This window comes from Triplophysa dalaica, chromosome 13 (genome assembly GCF_015846415.1).
Source record: "Triplophysa dalaica isolate WHDGS20190420 chromosome 13, ASM1584641v1, whole genome shotgun sequence".
NCBI lineage: Eukaryota > Metazoa > Chordata > Actinopteri > Cypriniformes > Nemacheilidae > Triplophysa > Triplophysa dalaica.
In genome coordinates, this window is record NC_079554.1 from 3,709,406 (window position 1) to 3,732,216 (window position 22,811).

Below are 22,811 nucleotides of genomic sequence, written 5' to 3' on the forward strand. Positions count from 1 at the left end.
CGAGTCAAATTTTTCTATTTCTGTAACTAATAGTAGCTGTGTGCTGCCCCAGCCACATGAAAACTAACTCTTGCTACGTTTAGTTCTGCTCCGTTCTATACAGTATGCATAACCTTTACGTATATATGGAAAAAGTAAAAGCCGGAAAAAAGGTGAAGAGAGAGAGTTGCTGAGTTTCTCAAGTAGCTCCACGGGAATCAAGTTCTCTACTGTCAGCAGAGGTGTGAGTGAATGAAGATCAAAGAGCATGAGGGTGTTTTTGGAGAACTGAGTTTCAGACTGCGTCTTTGTTCTGCCATCACATCAGAACACAGTGGGTCTGCTTTTTCATATGCCTAAAGAGATGAAGGTCAACAAGCAAAAAGATACAAAAGTAAAAGAAGTATTAACCTTTTCCAAAATTGAACCGGTTTTCCTTTCAGAGGGTCTGCATTAATAAAAAATGTAACATAAAATTTGTAATAAAAAACTTTCTTATTTGCTATTAAACCTTTTAATTTATTACATATCAAATGTTAAATAATATTAAAAAATTGTTACAAAAGTGCCCTAGGGCAACAAACATATATTTTTTTAATAAAATGTAACTTTAACCTTCACGAATTTATCCAAAGCGATTTAAATTGCATTATACTATACAGTATATTTGTTTTTAAGTATGTGCAATCCTGGGACTGAAGCCATGCCCTAGTGTTGCTAGCGCCATGCTCTAACCACTGAGCCAAAGGATTGCAATATAAAATATGTAAGTAACAAGGAAGGCGGGACGAGATCCGTGAGGCAACGATCTCCTCCGTGAGATATGCGGGACCGGTGTGTGCTCAGCTGATTCCCACTATCACTCACGCCACCGGCCCTGCATATCTCACAGAGAAGATCGGTAGCATAAGAGGACGAGCGACATGACTAGGGAGGAGAGAGGACTGCGCAAGGACATGTGTAATGTTTGTATTTATGTTCTTGTAACCGGCAGTCGACTGTGAGGTGGCTGCCGGCCTTTTAATTCAGTGTTATTGTTTGTTTATTTTGATAAAAGTTTGTTTAACGTCCGCCGGTTCCCGCCTCCTTCCTTCCCTACTTTGAACTGTATTACATTGGTGCCGAAACCCTGGAAGGAAGGAAGGAGGCGGGAACCGGCCAACGTTAAACAAACTTTTATCAAAATAAACACAGCTCACGCTCTCGTCCCGCCTTCCTTGTTATAATGTATATTGAACATGATTACACATAATATTTCAAATAACAATTTAAAGTTACAAAAAAAAAAATTGCTGAATGCATTACAGGTTGTTGTTAAAGGGCAGTTCACCCAAAAACAAAAATGCATCATTTACTCACCCTCAAGTTGTTGCAAATTTGAATAAATGTTTTTGTTCTGATCAACACAGAGGAAGATATTTGGAGGAATGCTGGTAACCAAACAGTTCTTGGTCAACATTGACTATATAGAGGGAAATTGACAATGGTCAAACTGTTTGCTTTCATACGTTCTTCAAATTAAAAAAATTTGTGTTCAGGAGAACAAAGACATTTATAAAACAATGTGGTTTATAATAAAATAATATAGTGCAAAATTGTGTCTCTAAGTCTTGACATTCTGTAAATCCTACTTCTGAGGTAAAACTAAAGGGTTAGGCATCAAAGACAATTCATGTTAGTACAGTGTGCTCTAGCCCCAAACAGTCCTGTTCTGTGTGTTTCTTTCAAAATACTTAACATGACAGATCACATTGAAAATTTCAGCTTTCAAATTCAAACTTTCAAAATGTTAATTACACACAAGTGAAGGAATAGAATGAAAACTATTTTTGATAATCAATGACTCAGTAATCAGTTCTCATTCAACTACAGTGAAAACTGGCATAAACGGTCTTCATATTGAGAAAACCTTTCTCTCACATGAGCAAAGAAATCAAACTCTTCCCCATGTTTTATCTTTTTTTCTGAGAGATAAGGAATGAATCATGCACCAGCGAGAGAAACCAGCTGTGGTGCATCTTGGGATAGCAGCGAGGACAGAAGAGGGTAAACACAGTGATTAATCAAAGCCACGTTGGCTGAGAGCAGATAACCACCTTCTTCCAGCAAGAGGAGATTTGTTTCGTTATTCTAGCACTTCGCACCGCGTCTCCATATTTATTTAAAGCTTTGCATATTTTAACCCACACCTATCAATAGCAAAGCGCACACTCGCAGCAAGCCACCAGAGAGCCCTTCAAATACAGAACACATACTGACCCATCACACTGAGAGAGAGAGAGAGAGAGAGAGAGAAAGGAGAGAGAGAAATCGGGACAAAGAGATAGTGGGTAAGAAAGGAATACATTTACAAAAAAATACAACAGAGAAAAAGAACTATAGAGCATTAGGGGTGAACTCATGAAACAGTCGCACTACTTTTAAAGGCAAAAACAAGTCGAATCTAATTCACTAACCTCAACAATTCAGTTTTCAGACAGTTTCCTACATTAAAATAGTGCTACGTTGTATTTAATTCAAATTTAATGCGAACGATGAAGAAATAATTATTTAGGGGCAAACTATCCCACTAACCTTATTTTAGGTGGCTGTTGATTTGGTGCATGTAGGCTTGTATACAGAAGTGATCATATCTGTACGATTAAATGATGGAGAACAGCGTAACCAGGCATATATTCAGGCTGGCGATATAGTTGAGCACACTTTATGCCTTTTGAAGAGCCCATTCAGATGTCTCAATAGCAATGGTGGAGTGATGCAGTCACAGTAAAGTGTGCGAGATGGTGTCAGCCTGCCGCATTATCAACAACCTAGACGGGGAATTGCGCAGTGCAAATTGCGCTCATCACAGATTTTTGGGGCGTTCGCGCCGTTACCTGATTTGCATAATTACTTGACTGAATCACGTAGTAAAACAATGAAAACAGTGCAGGCGAATAAACAACACCATCAGTGGCCACATTTCATTCTCCTCAGAGAGGTTTAAGCCTAGCGGACGGGAGGAGAAAAACAGTAAAAGGGAGGAAGGGAGAGAGGGGAGGGGAATGAGAAACCCAGTTTTTCCTGGACAAGGCCAAAAAAGAAAAGAAGAATGATGGAGTGTAAATGAAATGCCACTCCGGGTAAAGAGGAAAAAGCACGCTGAAAAAGCAGGTCAGCTGAATTTCCGTGGATGTTCTTGAGTGACTTTGCCCTCAGGCGCAAGTCAAAGTGCTTTTCCTTCCTTTTGCGCTCTCTCTCTCTCTCTCGGTTGCTTTTTCCTTCGAAATATTTGCTGTGCCACAGAATCTCACCTATTCAACACAACAAACTTCACATTTGCTAAAATTAATTAATGCACTTGGCCAAATGCATGATTTCAAAGTAACATTGCAAGGTATATTATTTATCGAGCCCATGACCTTGGACCATGCTTGCTTTACCGGTTAAGAAACAACAGCGGCAAAAAGCGTTTGCCCCAGATTAAGAGAGGCCAATGTCTGCTACATTCAGTCTTTAGGACCTCAAAAATAATCCACGTTCCACAATGCAGTAAACATTAAATAAATTCTAACTGACAGTGATTCACAGTATTTTTACTTGGACAAACAATTTACTTATTGCTTGAAACTTTACATGTTGTGCCAAGACAGGACACTAAGAATGGGACAAAAAGAATACGAGCAAGCGAGAGAGAGATGTTTAGTGGAAAAAGACAAATGACCTTTAAAGTTCCAACCAACTTCTGAGCTTTACACACACCTACACAGTGAAAAATGTGCATCTGCGTGCCAAAAATACAACCGCTCTACTATCCATTTTATATAATAGAGCTATTTCGTCATGTTAAAACATTGTTTCGTGCGAAAATGTCACAGCTGGCATCACAAAAATGATAAAAATAATGATAATAATTATGAAAATAATGATCTACTCATCGCTCTCTCGATATGTCCCATTCCTCGCTCTCTTCTTCTACACTTCAGTTCACAGCTCGTGGAGGGTTCAGCATGCTTCATTTAATGACATTAATTAATTCCCACTCTCTCTCTTTAATGAGCCAAATCAGTCATGAGCCAAGCTAAAAAAAGAGAACGTCACCGAGTAGTTTCTTCTTCATGTCCCCAACACAGATCGGACAGAACGTTTCCTTTATAGAACCAAAATCCTCCACTATTCTCATTCGAACCGGAGACACCAGCAGAAATCATCAAGCAGAAATGACACTAATGTGAATCTATTGTTCTGTTATGATCCTCAAATGCTGCTGTGTGTACTCATTAATGTTTGACATTAGCATGCACTAATTTGGAGCGGTGGTCGCATCTAATGCAGCTGTTCAACCTTATACACATTAAAACCCTTCTGGATGGGGTAGAAGAGTCATAGGGGGGCGTTAACATGACACAGTTTTCAACCGCGTTTTGACCATTCATCAACACGACAATAGCATTTTGGGGTCTGTAAAAATAAGTATATATAATAATAACAACAATAATGGTGTTGTTTCTGTGTGAACAGGAATATGTAAAAACACTGACATCATAGACATCACGTGTGAGTCTTGACAAGCAAACGAAAACAAAGCAAGTTGTTTACAGTATGTAATTGTAGCAAACAAATGCCATTCATTTTCAGAAGCTTTCATTTTATGTGAAATGTACATCCGCAGAAGCTGTTTTTTGACACTGGTTCTAGAGGAACCATAACCTTACCGTCCATGGGATACGTAAAGGATTCTGGCAGACTGACAGGCAGGTGTGACAGGAGATCAGAAGTCAGGGCGACATCAGTCAGTCAATGTTTGCATGGCTGCATACATGCTGACAGAGAGGTCAGAGGTCACAGTCAGAAACTCTCACCCGGAAAAAGAGAGAGAACATTGATGGAAAGTCCTGGAGTCCTGGAGTGTAGTGTAAAGATCATAGAGAATACTGCAATCACAAGAAATGGAATTGAAACATGGCCGAAAAACCTCTGCTTTTTATGTAGAAAAATAGATCTGGAGGAAAGACAGTGTTATCTATGCACTAGATCCAGATATTCCTGCGGGATACGCAGTGATGTCATCACTAGCCCAAAGCAGCTCTAACTCTGGAATAAAGCTGACCCGTATAACACCAGTGGGAATAAGCAAACCAGAACGGATAACTGGCAACAATACAAACAACTTTTTCAATGGCAGCTGCATTATTTACAGGAAAGAGGCACAACGCCACATTTTCTTGAACCTTGGATCAAAAACAGCCACTAGCACTGAACTCTTCCTTTTTATTATTTAATGAACGAAAAAGATTTGACCTGCTTAGAAGCGTTAAGGAATGAGTTCATATGAAACTGATGATGGTTCTGGTAAATAAATAAGAATTGCTGTCCATTCTAAGCAATTGCTATTTGGGTCATTCTCACAAACCACTGAAACATCATGGCAGTAAAAATATTATATAAAACATATAATTTGCAGAACACAGAAAATGATCATAATACACATATTTGTGTTCTACATAGGAACAAATAATTTACATATATTGTTGCTTTTTCTGCTGAAATTCTCAGTCAATTAAACAGAGTAAAATTTAAATAATTTGGAAAAAACAATTGCAGGTTCTACAGGATTTTCCACATGACAAAAAAATGTATTGACAGAATATTCATGTACTATAAAAATTAAGAAATAGTGGAAATAAGATGTGTCCCTGAATGATATTCTCATCCTGTGTAACATTTTTAAAGAACTGTGTACACAAGATATTTACAGTAAATTGAGTTTAATCTACAAGGTTAACAGATTATTTTTGTATTAAAGTTAAAGTAAAAAGTTCAATATCCTCTTGTCACGACACTTTTTCATCCTCATTACCGATACAGGTAGTTTTATGCATTAAATTTTGTTATAATAAAAAATTAAAATCTTTTATGCATCATGGTTTCTGTTTTTGGGATTGACAGTTTTAAATGGTTAAGTAATGAGTTTTAAAGACTTTGTATTTAATAAAAACAATGTTCACAATTTTGTTAAACTGTCAGTAAAAGTTTTGAAATGAATGTTTTTAAGCATGCTGTACCTTCTTTTTAATGAATAAAAAGGAAATTTGTTGATATGCGTCTTCTTTAAGAAAATCTTTTTTAGTTTTTGTAGTTTTAGTAAATTGGTTTTTAGAAAACCATTTATGAAACTTTCCCTGAAACTTTATTTTAACTCTGGGAATAAATCTGAATATGAACAAATCTCATTAACAACCGTACAATCAGAAATTATGTACAAATCAAGAACTGTAAATCAGACTGAAACTTCCCAAGAAACCTCTTGCCATTTTGCAATTCTGCAATGTCCATCATTGACTTTCAAAGGAGCTGTAACCTCTCGAACATTCTATAGTAAACAGCCAAAGAAACATACAAAAGAGACGTTATACAAGGTTGATGCTAGCCTCTGACAAATTCTAGTGCTATGTGGGAGGAGGCAGACACTGGCATGGATACTGAACACAGTAAGCACAGGGCAACCTTCAGTCGGCCGTCTGCCGGAGCGAGACACGAGCGTTCAAAGAGAATGACAAAATAACAGAAGAACAAGAGAATTGCAGAATCTACAACTCTCCAGATGCACACCGGTGTGTTACGACACGCAGTCCAACCAGCGATCACTGCAGATGATCACGCACAACGAGTTTACAAGGAGTTCATCTTTTTAAATGGAAGCATGCATGTAAACACATCGGTGATTCCTGCTGAATACATGTGATCTTCAAATTAGCATCCTAGACAACACGGTGAGCTCACAAGGTCAAAGGTTTCAAAGGTATTCAAGCAGGCTATATTTTAAATATGATGAGCTGATCCTATAAGGTCACAGTTATTACCGCCACCAAACAAACTAATGGAGTCATTTATCTGCGTGTCACCTCCAAAACGCTCCCGGTGGAATATATAATGTTCTACTGAAGGTTTCCATCTGCGGATGCACATTGAAATTCTTTTCTGAGAGGGGTGATGGGGGGTGGTTCGACTCATCTTCCCCAGCCAGGTTCAGTAGGTTACTGATCCACCACTACGGCCTCATTCTGCCAGGAAACCAACTCCAATTACTTTAGGTCTGAGCGACAGAGGGCAGGGTGTCCTGCTTCTGTCTCTTAGGATTTCTTGATATGCGGAAAGCAATGTCACGGAAGTGTAGCAAGCATCAGCTTTAGATCATCAGATATTTAAATATATGCATATATATATATATATATATATATATATATATATATGTATATACAAATGTATATAAACAGCCATGGGATTTTTTTTGTTTTATTTAATCAGGATTTCTAGATGTATTGTAGTCATTCTCATCCAGTGATTGCTGAATTTCATCAAAATCAAACCTCAGTGACATAAAGTAGTCCAACAGCAAATGTGAAATGAAAGCATGCCAATACACTGAAAAAATGATAATTTCATAAATACATAAAAAAATACTAATATTGCTTAAAACTATATATGAACATGTTTTCTTTGGAGTATGAGGTCTGAAAAAACACAGAGCATATTTTCTGTTATCCTTTTTTATATAAATGCAAATCGAAACAGAAAACAAAATAATCTTTATTTTTGTAATTTTCTATAAATAGCATAATTTTGAATTAAAATGGTTTCTTAATATACTTTATATTAAACTATAAATTCTATTAAATGATTGCACCGATAAAACATGTTGTTGAAACGAAAATGAGAAATAATTTCACACCTAGAACATTCCTGAATAAATTGCCAGTAGTTTTTCTCTATCAATGGCTACATCTACTCAAACGAAAGTAGTAAAATAATAAAAAATTCAGTGTAACACGACTGTAGACGTATGGATTAGGATTGATTATAATGAATACAATATTTGAAAATAATGAGTTTCCCCGATAATTAAGACAAACATGTCAATGTTCTGCATAGCAAAAATGACACTAGCAGCACATTTAGGAATTTTGAACATAAATAGGATTCCTTGTGTAAGACTGAAAGTTACAATCATTTTAACGTTCCAAGTCTATTCATTAATGATTACATGTTGCTCTGGTTGCTATACATCTGTCAGTGTGTCAGTAGGATTACAAGAATATTGTGTTACACAAACGCACAAGCCCACTGAAACTCAATAAACACCTACAAACACAGTCGGCCCCCGAACACAAACAACATCCATTCCTCTAACGTTCAGAATTCTTAAGTCCCATGAGAATAAGCAGCCTAAGGCAGCATGATACAGTACTTCAAGGTTGAGTATGTTTTTTAAAGCTATTAAAAAACCTCAAACCGAAATTCATGTATAATATTAGAAATTTGTTAAGATCCCACAGAAATGACATTGTTTACGGAATTTGTTTTCACTCAGATCCACAGTGTGTGGTAAGTGGTACGGCTGGTCTCATCAACATTTCAAAGGCTGATATCAAATAATCATGTCAGAGAGAGAAAACCAAAGCTCTTGGCAAACACAGCCGACAGCAATTTACACAAGCAAACTAAATGTAATCTAGTCAAACAAATCTAAAGCTGCAGCCTCAACATATTAGCCTAATGCAAGCCCACAGTCAAATAATGCTTGTAGGTAACTGGAGGAGAGGCAGTACAACAAAGACTAGCTTAGGCTTTAACATTCAACTCAAAGAAGGTGCTATGATGCAGTGGTTAAACATCTAGGATCGCAACTTAAAAGATTGTAGGTCCAAGCCCAACGGGCAATGTTCGGTAAGGTCCCTCCGGTGCACCACTATTCAACATACTAGGACTACCCTGTTGAAAAAAACAGCATGGTAGGTAGTTTGTGCTGGTATAAGCTTAAACCAGCACATGACCAGTTTTGGACCAGCTCATGACCAGCTTAAACCAGCACATGACCAGTTTTGGACCAGCTCATGACCAGCTTAAACCAGCACATGACCAGCTACCATGGTTCAAAACCTACAACCAGCATATGGATTTTTTTTAACAGGGTATAGTGAATTAGTTATTTTTCTTTATGGTTTTCTTTCCAATTTGTCTTTATCAACTATCATGAATAATACAATATATATATATATATATATATATATATATATTGCACGTACAAATATTACTGTCAATATAAGTATAAATATCACTATAAAAACATATGTGTGATATTAGTTTCTCTTTCAAATAGATGTGACTGTCATGAAATTAGACATCAAGTTAAAAACAAGCCTTCGGGCTTGGCTGTATATCAGACGCTTGAGTCTAGCTTGTGAACTAGACATCACAAGATCTCTGAAAGCTTTGTGAGAAAGAAGAGGCAAGAGAGAAACACTGTCTACAGACTGACGTCAGCAGTTTTACGCCATTACATTAGTGTCTGACAAACACAGTTTGGGTAGCTGACATCTACTGTAAGAACTCCATAGCCCTTTCCTAATTCTTTATCAACATGTAAGAATACTGATAAGACCAGAATATATTTTTTTGCCAAACGGTATAGACCACTTTGGAACACGCAAACAACGCTGGTCCAACACTGATCCATCGCTGGTCACCCTCAACCCCACCCTTATCTAACAGTCACTGGCATGAAAGCAAATAATATCAAAATGTACAAAATGAAATAAGTGAACTCAACAAATTCAACTGAATCAGCCACTGTTGTTTAGGTCAGAAAGGGACGAACCCAACTATTGGATTATAAATTAACCTATGCAGGGTTATTTTAACCCAAAATTCTGGGTTGTTGAGTTGGGTTGTTGTGACCCATTGTTGGGTTATAGTTCTATCAAAATATTCTGAGTTTGTCCCTGTAGACGTAATGTTGGTTGGAACAAAAATCTAGCAGTTTTCACAGTGTAGCATTTTAGCCCATTGTGCAACAGCTTCAACAACTTCATTTAAATAACAAAAGTCATTTAAACTCATTTTAACAACGGTTACATTTAGCTTCTTCATTATTTAAAGTGAAATAACTCCAGATGCCTCTTCAATCCATCATTACCCCTGTCAAACACAGCATGATTGAGTGCTTATTCAAGAACACGATGTCTGTTCACTTGTTTTCGCTTCAGACCAATTGTAATGCTAAATGAGTATTAAATTCACTATAAACAACATACTTCTCTTGGGATTGTTATATATATATATATATATATATATATATATATATATGTGTGTGTGTGTGTGTGTTTGTGTGAGAGAATCAATCGTCTAGATACATGAGTATTGAAAGTATCTATATCATCAAGATCGATCAGTCCATATTTACTTTAGGTGTACATCCTCTGTGACAGTATGAATGTATGCAGTAACTGAACCAAGCAGATGTTCATTTGAGCTTTCACATACAGAAGACCAAATTCCTTTTTTAGTAGTTCTAATTCTAATAGTTTGAAACACCACCCAGAGCCTGACAGGAACTTATTGAACGGTTCTTAGCTAGCCTTAACTTTCCTGTCCAGTTTGTCCTGCAATGTCACAAATGAACTTAAAAGATATACATATTCCATGCAGTTCCTTAATGAACATAAGCTCCTAATAATACATGTATAATAATAACTATACTAGATTCTAGCACATCACACTGCAGGACACTGCAGAAGCCACTTGAAATTTCTGTGTCAACCGGCCATTTGCTCTCCTCAGCATGCTCAACTCGAGTGATTCAAATGCAAATGATTCCTTAGGAGCCGCTGAGTCACGGCCCCCTTTGATAACCTTAAGCAGCCGCTGCCAGAGAGGCGATGACCTTGAGCTCCTGCTAACTCTGACGTAGACGCCTCTCTTATTTTAGAGAAGCGCTCGCTGCTTCATTCTCCTGTTAGCCGCAGGACATGTTCCCTATGAGTACCATGATTTACTGAAACTCACATTTTACTAGAGGATTCCAGTGATAGTGCTTCAGCAGAAACTGATTAAAATTACAGAGTGTGATTTTGTATTCAAAACAGCAAGACAAAGTGCACAGGAATGGAACAGATTGCAATGGTTCCATTATGTAAAAATCAATGACTACACAGGACAGTGAGATGAGGGCAAATGTGACACAAATCAGCCAAGCCTGTCAATCTTATATGGGTGTAAATTAGCAGAGAAAATGCTGAAAGAGGAAAATGCATTGACTTTATGATACATGCTACATTTACAATTCTGTGTGTGGACATCTACACTGTAACAAAATATTTATGTGTTTCAGAAATTTATAAATATTTACAAAAAAGAAAACTAGTTTGGTATAAAAGAGTTTTTAAAATATGTTTATGAAATGTCAATTTACAGAATTAAACTAAAAATGTACATTTTGGGAATAAAATAGCATGAAAACATGCAATTTTTCTTTTACAAAACTGTTAGGTTACAGTTTTTTTTTTATTTCCAGATTTATTACATTTGTTTATAAAATGTCAAATTTGAGATATAGATTGCAAAAGTACATGTTGGGTTTAACGTAACATTAAAAACATTTTTACTTGTGCAAAAATTGTTATTAAATTTTAAAAAAAAAATTATTTTACAGAATATGTTTAACAAAACTTCAAATTACAGGAAAGTTGGGTGTAAAATAATATAAAAAAAATGTTTACTTATGCAAAAATGTTTATTACATTTTTTTTTGTTTTTCAATTGTTTAAATTTTATTTTACAGAATTAAAAAAAATATATGTTAAGCAAAACTTCAAATTACATAAGGACTGAACATTTACAAGTGGGTGTAAAATAACATGAAAAACATTTTTCCTTAAGAAAAATATATTTTACGGTATTTTTATGGCTTCACAGCTGCAGGAGTATAACCGGGTTTTCACAGGGGTTTTTTCAGTTCAGTTTACTTTCAACATATCGTTTTTAACCGATTTTGGGGCACTAAAAAATAACTGATCGCATCAGAAATGCAAATGTTTAGATGGTGTTTGCAGATGCTTGGTGAATAGACTGTGGACCTCCATGGACATTTCATATAATACTAAATCCGAGGCATTTACAAAATAACTCAAACAGGTCTAAGCCACACATACAGGAAGGGCCGTCGCCTTACTCTCCTTTCCCAAAATCCCCTCAATCCTAGATTTATTGTGAATGTTTTATTTTTCTTACATAAAATAAGAAAATCTGTGTGGGCGAAGGTAAACAAAATGTCTGAAGTAAGGCCTGTGAACACTTTCTACAAAGTAAAGATAAATAGTATAGCATGTAATTTTGTTTACTAACACAAGTGAATAATCTTCCCATAATTGTCAGGTTGGCATATCTGGGAGAAAATGAATATGAATTTGATTCATCCAAACAAAATTTAGACATTGTTATTAAATAATTTTCAAGCGAGCAGGTAACACGATACAGCGGGTAAACACAGTATTGGATTTGCGTGGTGCCTGGGGTTCACTAATGAACATCATAACTCTAGCAGGAGGAAAACGTCTGATCTTAAACTGATGCCTCCTGACTTACGGCCGTGATGAAGTGTGCCAATTAAACATAAAGGCCACATCGCTGGGAGTGGCTGAATCTCACCGCTGATCGGTGAGATCGCACTAATTCAAGCACACGTAGACACAGAAAAACTCACACAGTGTGATGAATTTACAGTTAGCTGTAAAGCTTCTGCATGAGTGTTGAAGGCTTGGATGAAATGTCACTTCCTGGTCATGGCCCCAGGGCTCAACTCCTGGAGTTGCCATGGAAGCAGCGTCACGCTTGAGCAGAATATTGATTAGCAGTGTAAGAGTAGACGTACACACACACACACAGCTATGATTAAAGTCACGTATTTCTAGAAAAAAAGTAATCTCAATGCAGGCCACTCTTGAAATGCTACACATTAAATTATAATGTGCAGTTTCCCATAATTCACTACAGTTTGAGCTGACCAAACATAATCACACTGCAATTCATAACTATATTATCAGGTGGCAAATTGGTAAGATTTCGTAAGATCTCGATTGCATGGTTAGGTTTAGGGGTTGAGCTTAAAGGAACAGTTCAGTTCGATTAATATTCTGTCATAATGTACTCACTGTCAATTTGTTTCAAACCTGCAGTTTCTTTGTCATGTATAGCACAAAAGATTATATTTTAAAGAATGTGGGAAACTAAACAATTCTGGGGCACCATTAACTACCATAGTAGATTATTTATACTATAGTAGTCAATAGTGCCCCAGAACGGTTTCGGTAAAAGCATTCTTCTAAATATCTGTCACTTTAATGTTCTCTCAAAATCCATTCATCGCACATTCTGCTACGACCTTCACCACAACAGGACAAAGAAACCTTCCCTCTAGCTTACTCGGAGTAAAACTACATTTTATTTTGTGAAATAAGACAGCATGATCAACTCAGCAGATTTCCACACCGCTGGCGCTCTCATTCAAAAACTAATTATGAAGCTTTGCATTTCTGTCAGGACTCCCACAAGGAGGAACGGTTACGACGACGGGCTCCAATGACACGACGCTATGATCAGGTTTCTGTGATCCTTTGAGAGGACTTTCACAGTAACATAGGTGTGAGCTGTTCAAACATTTTCACAGAGAGCAAGGAGAAATAATAGACTTGAAAGAGAATTCCCTTTGTGCCTCTGTGTATTTTTCGCAACACCATAACCATTTTCGCTGGCGAAGCAAAACTAAACAAAGCTGCTGCCGTATTGCGAGATGTCAGTTACTCAGTAGTACCTGTTCCTATGAATTTTTGAATAAAATCAACATCATACATTCAATCCAACATTGTTTTATTACTTAAGAGCGCTGAAAATGATTATTTTAGAAAACCTGCACGTATGCCCTTTTATATCATAATGATTCAATGTTTACTTTAAGAATGGTCATACAGCTTTAAATTGAAAAGAGGGTGAGTAAATGATTACAGAATTTTCATTTTGAAGGTGAACTACTCCAATAAGCTTTTAGTTATAATGAATAGATGATGACAAACCTTTGCATTGTTGTATACTGTTTTGCCAAAGTAAGAATCAGTCCTCCATAAAAACCAAATCAAAAATGTCCTTGCATTCCATTTACACTGCGTTTTGCTGGTCTCTGTAAGTCATGTCTTGCTTTTCAGCCTCTCGTGCTATGATGTGCTGTATCTATCAAGTTTGACAGGCTGCACACAAGATTATTCTTAGTTTTAAAACAACAGACCAATCAGATGCATCTTAGCAAGAGATAAGCATATTTAAATAACAAACCAGTGGGAATATCTACAATAGTGTATTAGTGTAAATAGACTGTAAATATTTGTCCACACGTTTTTTTTATCTGTCCAATAGCTCTCCATAAAAATAAATCCATGATACAAACAAATGCTGTTATTCCCACACTTAACATGACATGTCCTTTGTCCTGAGCAGTCCATGTGTGTTAAAGGTTATGGCAGAGAGAGGAATGTAACATTATAGAGTTGCACAGGTGATGATTGGGCCCAATGAGAGTTCTGCTGTGTGCTGATCAGCGTTTGATTATCCAGCACACTGCCAGCAGTGCCTTCATTAGCATCTCATCTGCATAATATCTTAGCCAGTGCAAGGACATTTGCATGCTTAACACTTTAGCCCCTCCCCTTACTGGAGGTTTATCTGATAGAACAGTTCACACGTAACAAAATTGAGAGTAACACATTTATAAACTAACGATATTCTATTGATGTATTAGTTTTGCTGTAACGCAGTAAAATAAAAAAAGTAGAAAGACCCTCTCATTTGACTATAGGTTGCATTTTATTTGTCTAGTTTTGTGATTCTGACAGCGATTTTTATTTAAATGTCATGAGCCTTCTCTGTGCCTCTTATATTTGAGGCGCTTTATTTTTCATATTTAAGTAAGTCTGAAAACGCCGACTGTGGGCGCGTGACTACGCATTGATGCACATTGTTTCCCTTGATACGGAATGTCAGACTAAGTATTGTCTAACTAGTATTCCTTTCGCAGGTAGTTATTTTAATAAACAAGTTTTAATATTGTGATAGTCCAGGGATATAACCTGATACAGATATTTACACTTGAATCATAAAGTTTTAACTCCTGCATTGTTTTTAGGCATTATAGACCGACATACGGTTGTAGTTTAAGGTTGATGCAGTATTTTTCCCGCCCCTCCTGCGCTGTGATTGGATGGCCGAGTAACTGTGACATTGATGAGCACAATAAGCCCTCCACTGGATGTACAGTGAGCAGCCGTAAACTATATAGTAGCATTTTAGAATGCATAGAAACCATCAGATAAATTCTACTGGATTTTATGGTTCTGTTGATGACACCATGACATTATACTCAAATAATGTCCAAAACACACTACAAAAAAGGTATTTAAACCAATCTAATGTTTTCCAATGGAGTTTTAATGGAAACCATTAGAATTTTTGTGGTGTTTTCTTCAGCAGGGTAGTCATACTTTTTACTCAAAAGTAAAGCAAAAGTAGTGTAACGCATTACAATTCAAAGAAAGTATTATTGTAAAATAACTAATTAATTTTAAAATACAATTACTAGAAATATATAATTGATTCCATTTTGGAGGTAATTTGCCCAACAATGATTGTAACCTCTTAAGTCTTTATTTCTCAAATACCAAGTGTTTGAATAGAAACTTTGTCCCTTAAAATAGCAAATAGCATTTAGTTTTAAAAGATGTTCTCTTTTAAGCAAATAGCCCTGCCCCAAATTCTGTCCTGCTTGTAAGGATCCATTTTTTGGGAGAATTTACAACTGAATTCATTACTGAATTGTCTTTGCAGGGTATATTGGGATGTTTTACTATTGGTAGTCCATACCAGCTGGTATAAGTGAAGGAGGTTTACATTACAGGGCATTTTATTGGACAACAAATATGGACAGATGCTTTGCTTTGTATTGTGAAAAGTGCTATACAATTGAATTGAATTACGGAAAACTACTTCAATGTCCAAAAAATACTGACATATAAAAGACCAAATGGAGGAAACGTAACTTGATTGAGAGCTGAGTGATGCTAAAGAGCTGTTTGTGAGAAAGAGAGTGCATTAGCAGAGTGAGCAAATAATCAATAAGCAGAAAAATCCAGCGAGGGAGTCAAGGATGAGATGAGGACCAAAACTGAATGACGCAAAAAGAAAACGTGAAGTTCATCATACCTGACTTTTATAAGGGAGTGGAAAGGCAAAAACAAGTTATTTTTTGTATAACTGTGAGGGCGTGTTAAAAAAACACATACAAAAAATACACAAAGTGCCTCTGTGACACAAATTTACCAAACCTCCTCAGGGAGAACTTTAGTCCCATTTGAATAGGGGTAAGCGCAACAAAAACACATTGAAGAGAGAAAGTGCAAACATGGGAATCCTGAAATAAAACTAAATTAAAAAATGGGCCCACAAGACGCGACTGACAAGAAACTTCCATTAAAAGTTCACCATATAAGTGAACAAGGCACAAATGCACACTTCTTTGTGGTAAGGGGTGAGTGTCTGAATGTTACAGGCTGCTAAGGGCATTGTGAGTCTGAATTGCGCTCGCCGTGTTACATAAGCACTGACGCACACTAGAGCACAGGGACAGAGAATCAGTGATGTTAAGAGGATATATCCACAGGGTCAAACCAGAGAAAAATGACCATATGAAAGAGTATAATGCCTTACTACACTCTTGTAGTATAGTGGCTTTCTACAAGACACTATGTACTGAGTACATATACTATACTTTTTTTGCAAATTGTATTATCACAGTTTAAAATATCATGGCTATTACAGTGAGGCTTTTTTATGGTTCACCATATTATATAAATGACATATTGTATTCTATAGACTACTTCGCTTCTGCTTTCATTTTTTTAAAATCCTACATATTAAACCTCAAAGATATTTATGTAACATTTTGATTCAGTTATAAATATTCTGTTGCTTGTATTTGTTCAAACATTTGAATAGTGTTAAAAAACTTCTTCTGGACCAGCGTTTGATTAGCATTACATCACCAAGTGTTCTACATGATGGTAGCAGTGTTTTAAAGGTGAAAATTAAGGTTGGTTTTCTACATACTGTAGACATCTGGTTTAAAGCTTGTGTGTATTCATCTAATGTACCACAAAAGAATGGGTTTTAGGATGAATCCATGCAGAAATCTATAGCATTGGAATGAACATAGAGAGAGAATGAGAGAATAAAAGAGGCAGAAACTTTGAAGGAATAATTAGTTACTTTGAATGCCGAGGAGCAGAGGCGTACAGAGAGACTCTAAAGCTCCGAATAGAGATTATCCAAACCAGAGCTGAACTTCTCCTGACTCTTCTAATCACTCCTCAAAGACGACTAGTCACAGAGTATATCTCTCACAATGCAATACGCGGAGTAACACACCAAGCCACATTCACTTTATCCTCCAGTCCATTCGTGTGCCAGCTGGAGATTTGCTGTGAGCAGAAGCCGTTTGGATGACCTTCAGCCACCATCTATTTCATCATCCTCGGCACCAGCACTGCGGCGCTTTGTCATTAGCCCAAGCTAATAACCTCATCTCATCTCTCTAAAACATAAGTGAGAGTTGGCGAAATGCTCATTTCAGTTCCCTCCTCAAGAACACTAAGAAGAGTGGTTAAGGTTTGGTGTCTATTCTGATATGTGCTATGTCTGGGAATGCTTGCATAACTATTACTAATACTTGCTAACTAAATATTTCATTTCAGACAGACAGGGAGAATTAAGTGTGCAGTGTGTCCAAAATAGCAACCATGTGACCATCAACTAAAGCCACAATGGGTGCTTCTGGTGTAGACAGCTCAATTGATTTTAACGCTTGCAATCTACTTTTTCACGTCACATGTGTCTGGTGGAGACACAGTGTCCTGCTAAGAGCTAACCGCAAGGCCACAGCACGGATTTGATTACTTTTCTTAACAAAGAAGGTAACAGTGGTAGTTTCCGACTCCAAAACAGAAGAGCTCTCTGAATAACCAACCTATAGCCTAACATTCTCAAAATCCAGCCTGTTAATGCATTTAACAGAGATGAGATCACCAATAGATCTTCAACAAATACTAGGATTGTCAAATCGATTAATCAGTTATATAATAAATGTTTGTGTGTGTATATGCTTTATATACGTGTGTGCGTCGTGTATGTTTATATGGATTATAGAAATAAATATAAACATACATGTATACATTTAATATAAATAAAAATCTAAGAGTAATATGAGTAATATATATTTCTATTTAATTAATGAAAATTATATTTCAATATAAAAGTATATACCGTATATTTGTGTAAATATTTTTGTAAATGTTATCATTTTATATATACACGCCACACACATATATAATATAAACACAAACATTTTTTTCAGAATTGATTCATCATGATTAATCCCAATAATAAATTCCAAATAAATGTTTGTGGACTAACAATACATTTATCAACTGATTTCTTTTCCAAATATCCAATCATCCATGGAACAAGATAATTTACTATAAAAAAATGTGATGTTTGTAGCAAAAAGGAAACCTAAAGTTTGTACAGTAGATTTTACTAGCAGCGTAGCTCATACCTACAGTATTACAATCTGATGTAGCTAATGTTACCGACTCAGATATTAAGGAAAGCGTGCAATACCTTTGTTTCTACCTACAGGAGGGTTGAAGAAGTTCCACACAGAAACACAGGAGGAGAGGGGACCACAGGGAGAACAGTTGAAAAGACAGAGACAGGAACAGAATAAATTGTAGTATGAGCAGGGTAAGAGTTAGTTCTTGTACAAACACACACATGGGAATTACATGCACATGGTAATACTCTATGAGCATGCTTGTCTCTGGTGGTGTTTCTCTTAAAATCAGGGTTAAGATGCATTAAAATGCTCGCCCATCCACATTCTTCAATTGATGCTAACAGATGCTCATGGATAGTGTTTGGGCACTGTTTCCTTTTGTTGCTTTAGAAGTCTGACTCAGATTCTGCCAGGAGAACTAACCTTCCGTGTACACTTCAAAACCTGTAAGGACACGAGCGCTTTGAACGAAAGACATGTAATAAAATATTATCGGCGTGGCTGTCTGTCGCCATTGAGAACACATGGCGGGCATATATTGTACCCAGGAGACTCGTACATTTCCGTGCCTTAATTATGAGGTGGGAAATGCAATGAATGGGGTACAAGTTAGAGTCCCATTACTTTTTAAAGAATTAGAGGGACAGATTTACAAACAGCTAAATTACAAACAACAGGAATTGTACAGACACAGTTATGTTGCAAATAATGATTGTAGAATAGTCTATTGAAATTTGTGAACTTCGTAGCAAATAAGGTTTAAAGATACAAAGCAAAAAAATACCTAATTTCTGAAAAGATTCAGACACTGTTTTGTACACTTTTCACAGAAAAAAGCCTAGTAAAATTGTAGAGATATGAGATCAAGCTGACAGAGGCACAGAACTCCATCGGGGTACAAAACCATCAATCTAGATTATTCATTCTTGACACTTTAAAAAAATGAAAACCTTAAGAATTCTTAAAACGAATCATTCTGTTAATATGCCATTTCATTTCCTTCCAATATCATTCATTCTGAACAGAGCTTTTCAACTCGGGGCAATATATTATTTAGAAGTGCACAGTGATTCTGCCAGAGCATGAAAGAGATCTCAGTAATATGGAGGGCAGAACTGTGATCGGACATTATGGGTCAGTTGCGGCGCTGCATCAACGTGACAGAGACAAATGACAGAACACAGTATGACATCATCCCCGAGAAAACAGCACTCCTAACCTGACACTTCACGCAGTGTCACAGAGAGACATTGCGTAATTCTGCATGAGGACAGTAAACATGCATAAGTGTTATGAGGAAAGAGCCAATCAGAGTCCAGGATGCAGTGCAGAGCAACGCTTGCATGCAACAACAACAATCTAAACACACTGGAAAATGCACGGAGAGAATAAAGAGAGATCGTACCTTGCGGAGACTTCACCATATGCGCGAACCCTTGGGGGAGGAAAACGAGAGTGAAAGACAAAGAGAACACTTAACACCAATACCAATGAAATTCAGGTATTGTGACCACTCATGGTTTGGTGAAAGGCAAACCATGGCTATCACACTTAAGCTGAAGCTTTTCAAGAATAAAAAGCTTCTCATATAGAAAAGAGCTTGACAAAGTCTATGTCTATCTACTGTACATTAGAAAAATGCTTTAATATCAAACATCATTGTTTTTTATCAACAAACTGTGCTGTTAGCCGCTTTCACACATACAGCTTTAATTTGCAAGTCAAGCATGACAAGAAGACGTTGCTGAAATGTTGTAAATAGCACATAAAATCAAACTTGCAAATTGTCCAATTGAAAGACAAGTTTATCTAAAAGAAGGTCTTTGCGCAATAACAAAAGATTGTGAATTAAAGTAATAGTATAAAAAAATGAAAATTCTGTCATTAATTACTCACCCCCCTTGTCATTTCAAACCTGTGTAATTTACTTTCGTTATTCCGCAAAACAAAAACAAGATATTTTGAAGAACGTTGATAACCGGCACCCATTCACTTCCATTGGTTATGTGTCCATACTTTAGAAGTGAATGGGTAGTGGCTGTTTGAATACAATAATTCTTCAAAATATCTTCCTTTGTGTTCTGCAGATAAAAGAAACTCATATGGGTTTAAAAGGACAAGAGAGTGAGTGAATAATGACAGAATTTTCCTTTAAATTATTAAAAGTACAGCTGTTTCCACAAAAAGGCTTACATAAATTACAGGGGGAAAAAAATACGGCTTTTGTGATCGGCGAGGGAGAAACAAAAGCGTGACGCCTTCTGTAAATATCGACAAGATTTTTACTATCGGGAGAACAACTCCTTTAACAAAATTTGGTTCTTGGTGTGTGAGTGAAAGCAACATAAATATGTTATTGTAAATAACAAATGTGGTACCATTAAGGTTAATATTGCAATTTCACAGCAATTTAAAAAATGTTTTATGTGTGAAAGCGTCTATTATGTGAAAAGTAAACTCTATCATTAAAATTATCTTCACTTAAATGTTTATACTGATGTTTTTTCACAGCTTTAAACTTACCAGGGGTTTTGTTGACAGCTTTTGAGAAGATGGCACAAAGGAAAAGCAAGAAAGAGAAGTTCAACCATTAGACACCCTTTTTGACTTTGCATGAAGGCTTGTCATGCAAAAACTTCTAGCTGTAAACAGATTGGTTTGTCATGCAAGGGGCAGGGCTGCCCCTGTACATGCCTGTTCAAAAAAACCCTGTGGAAGAAAAGGTCTTTATATCTGTTCCGTTGTATCAGAGAATCAGATTGACATTATTGTTTCGAATCACTCCATCACATTGAAGATATGGCTGTAGAGTTATTACACATCTAGTATGGAATGCCACAGCGTTCCTCACATACACTTGGTAAGGTCATAAATTCAAGCAGGTTACTAACCAGCTGTCCGTGTGGACCGAGTGAATTTACGAGGTTGTGAGGTTTGTGGATTTCTGGACACAAAAAAATTACTCTCACTGAAGACTCATGCGTGTGTGTGTGTCCCACTGAATCATCAACCATCCTTTTATAAAATTCTGAATAGCCCCATTAAATGAATGCACACTGATTTCAAGAGCAATGCAAGAGCACAGCAAGGTTTTCCACACTAGAATAACCTTGAACCAGGCATTTGAGATTGTAAGAGATGAATCATCCTAAAAGTCTACTAAAATAAATATGACTACCCAATTTCAATCAAAAACATCGTTCTCAATGGACTGAAAGGATCTCTCAGTGAAAAAGGATGTGGGGAAGAGTAAATCTAAGCATGCTGACTGACTGAAAAATATGAAGATGATTTTTGGTTGCTGGTTGTCCGTTTGTTCGATACTGTATGGTCAATCTGATATCTTTTATGTGACACTACATGATATACAGGTAAACAGTAAGTATGAATGACTTTGTGACACAAAATTAAAATGTATATGGAATATCCTTATCAACTAAAGGTGGAGTGTAATTTCTGCACCACCTGTTGTTCCTTTTTGTTATAGCAACTGGTTGAAGAAATACTGTGGGTGGGTTGATTGAGGGCAATCCAATTGATGTCGGAGAGAAGGAGTGTTTAAAGATTGTATGGAAACATACATTTTTTGCTATTCAGACTGGTTCTGCTTGTGGAACAGAAATTTTACATCATCTTTTGATAAAAATTATAGAGGACAGGGCTGTGAAGCTATAAAATGACAAATCCAATCACCCGAAAACCTCAGGTGAGTGCAGTTTCACCTCTATCACCATCTCTGGTGAAAACATAAAAGTGCAGTTTACTTCAAGTCAAACTTTGCCCCTTGACAGATCAAGTTATAAAGTAACACTATAATATTTTATAATATTGTTTATTTTGAACCAAAAACGGGTACAGAATGCACCTTTAAGCATTTTGTTTGTTAAGAAATTTTGTCCATTAAGAACATTTCATGTTCAATTACAAATTATAAGTCACAAAATACACAAGTCATATTATATTGCAAAGGAGCTTGGCTGTGACCTGCATGAACGAAACGGTTCCGCACTCCCATCCCACGGTTTCCCTCCATTATCAACAAAATGGCTGCCACTAAAACAATACCCGTGCCTTCTGTTAAATCAAAACGTGGAATGAAATGCGGAATCGGATTTCCAGTCAGTGTCACTTTGGCTGGTTACTTGAAGCGTTAAGAGAGGGAAAAGGGGTTTATCGCCTGCACATGACCATATCCGTCTTGATGACATGCTGCTCAGATTTAATCCTTTGCTCTATTTTTCATCCCCTTACTCAAATCCCGACATTTCCCAGCGTTGGGTCAAAAGACGCAAATGCCCGCTGTGCCTGAATCAGGTTGCTAGTGCTTTCCCCCTTTTTTTAATGACCTACTTTCCTAGTAAGA

At 36.6% G+C, this 22,811-nt stretch overlaps 1 protein-coding gene across 1 annotated transcript in view; it reads right to left on the reverse strand.

Annotated features, from left to right (window-relative positions):
- Positions 1-22,811, reverse strand: part of nrxn3b (neurexin 3b) — a 248,514-nt gene that overhangs the window by 218,481 nt on the left and 7,222 nt on the right. The window contains exons 3-4 of the mRNA XM_056763675.1: positions 20,972-20,989; positions 19,854-19,883 (exon numbers count right to left, since the gene is read on the reverse strand). Coding sequence (XP_056619653.1) covers positions 19,854-19,883; positions 20,972-20,989 — 48 coding nt within the window. The remainder of the gene's footprint in view (positions 1-19,853; positions 19,884-20,971; positions 20,990-22,811) is intronic.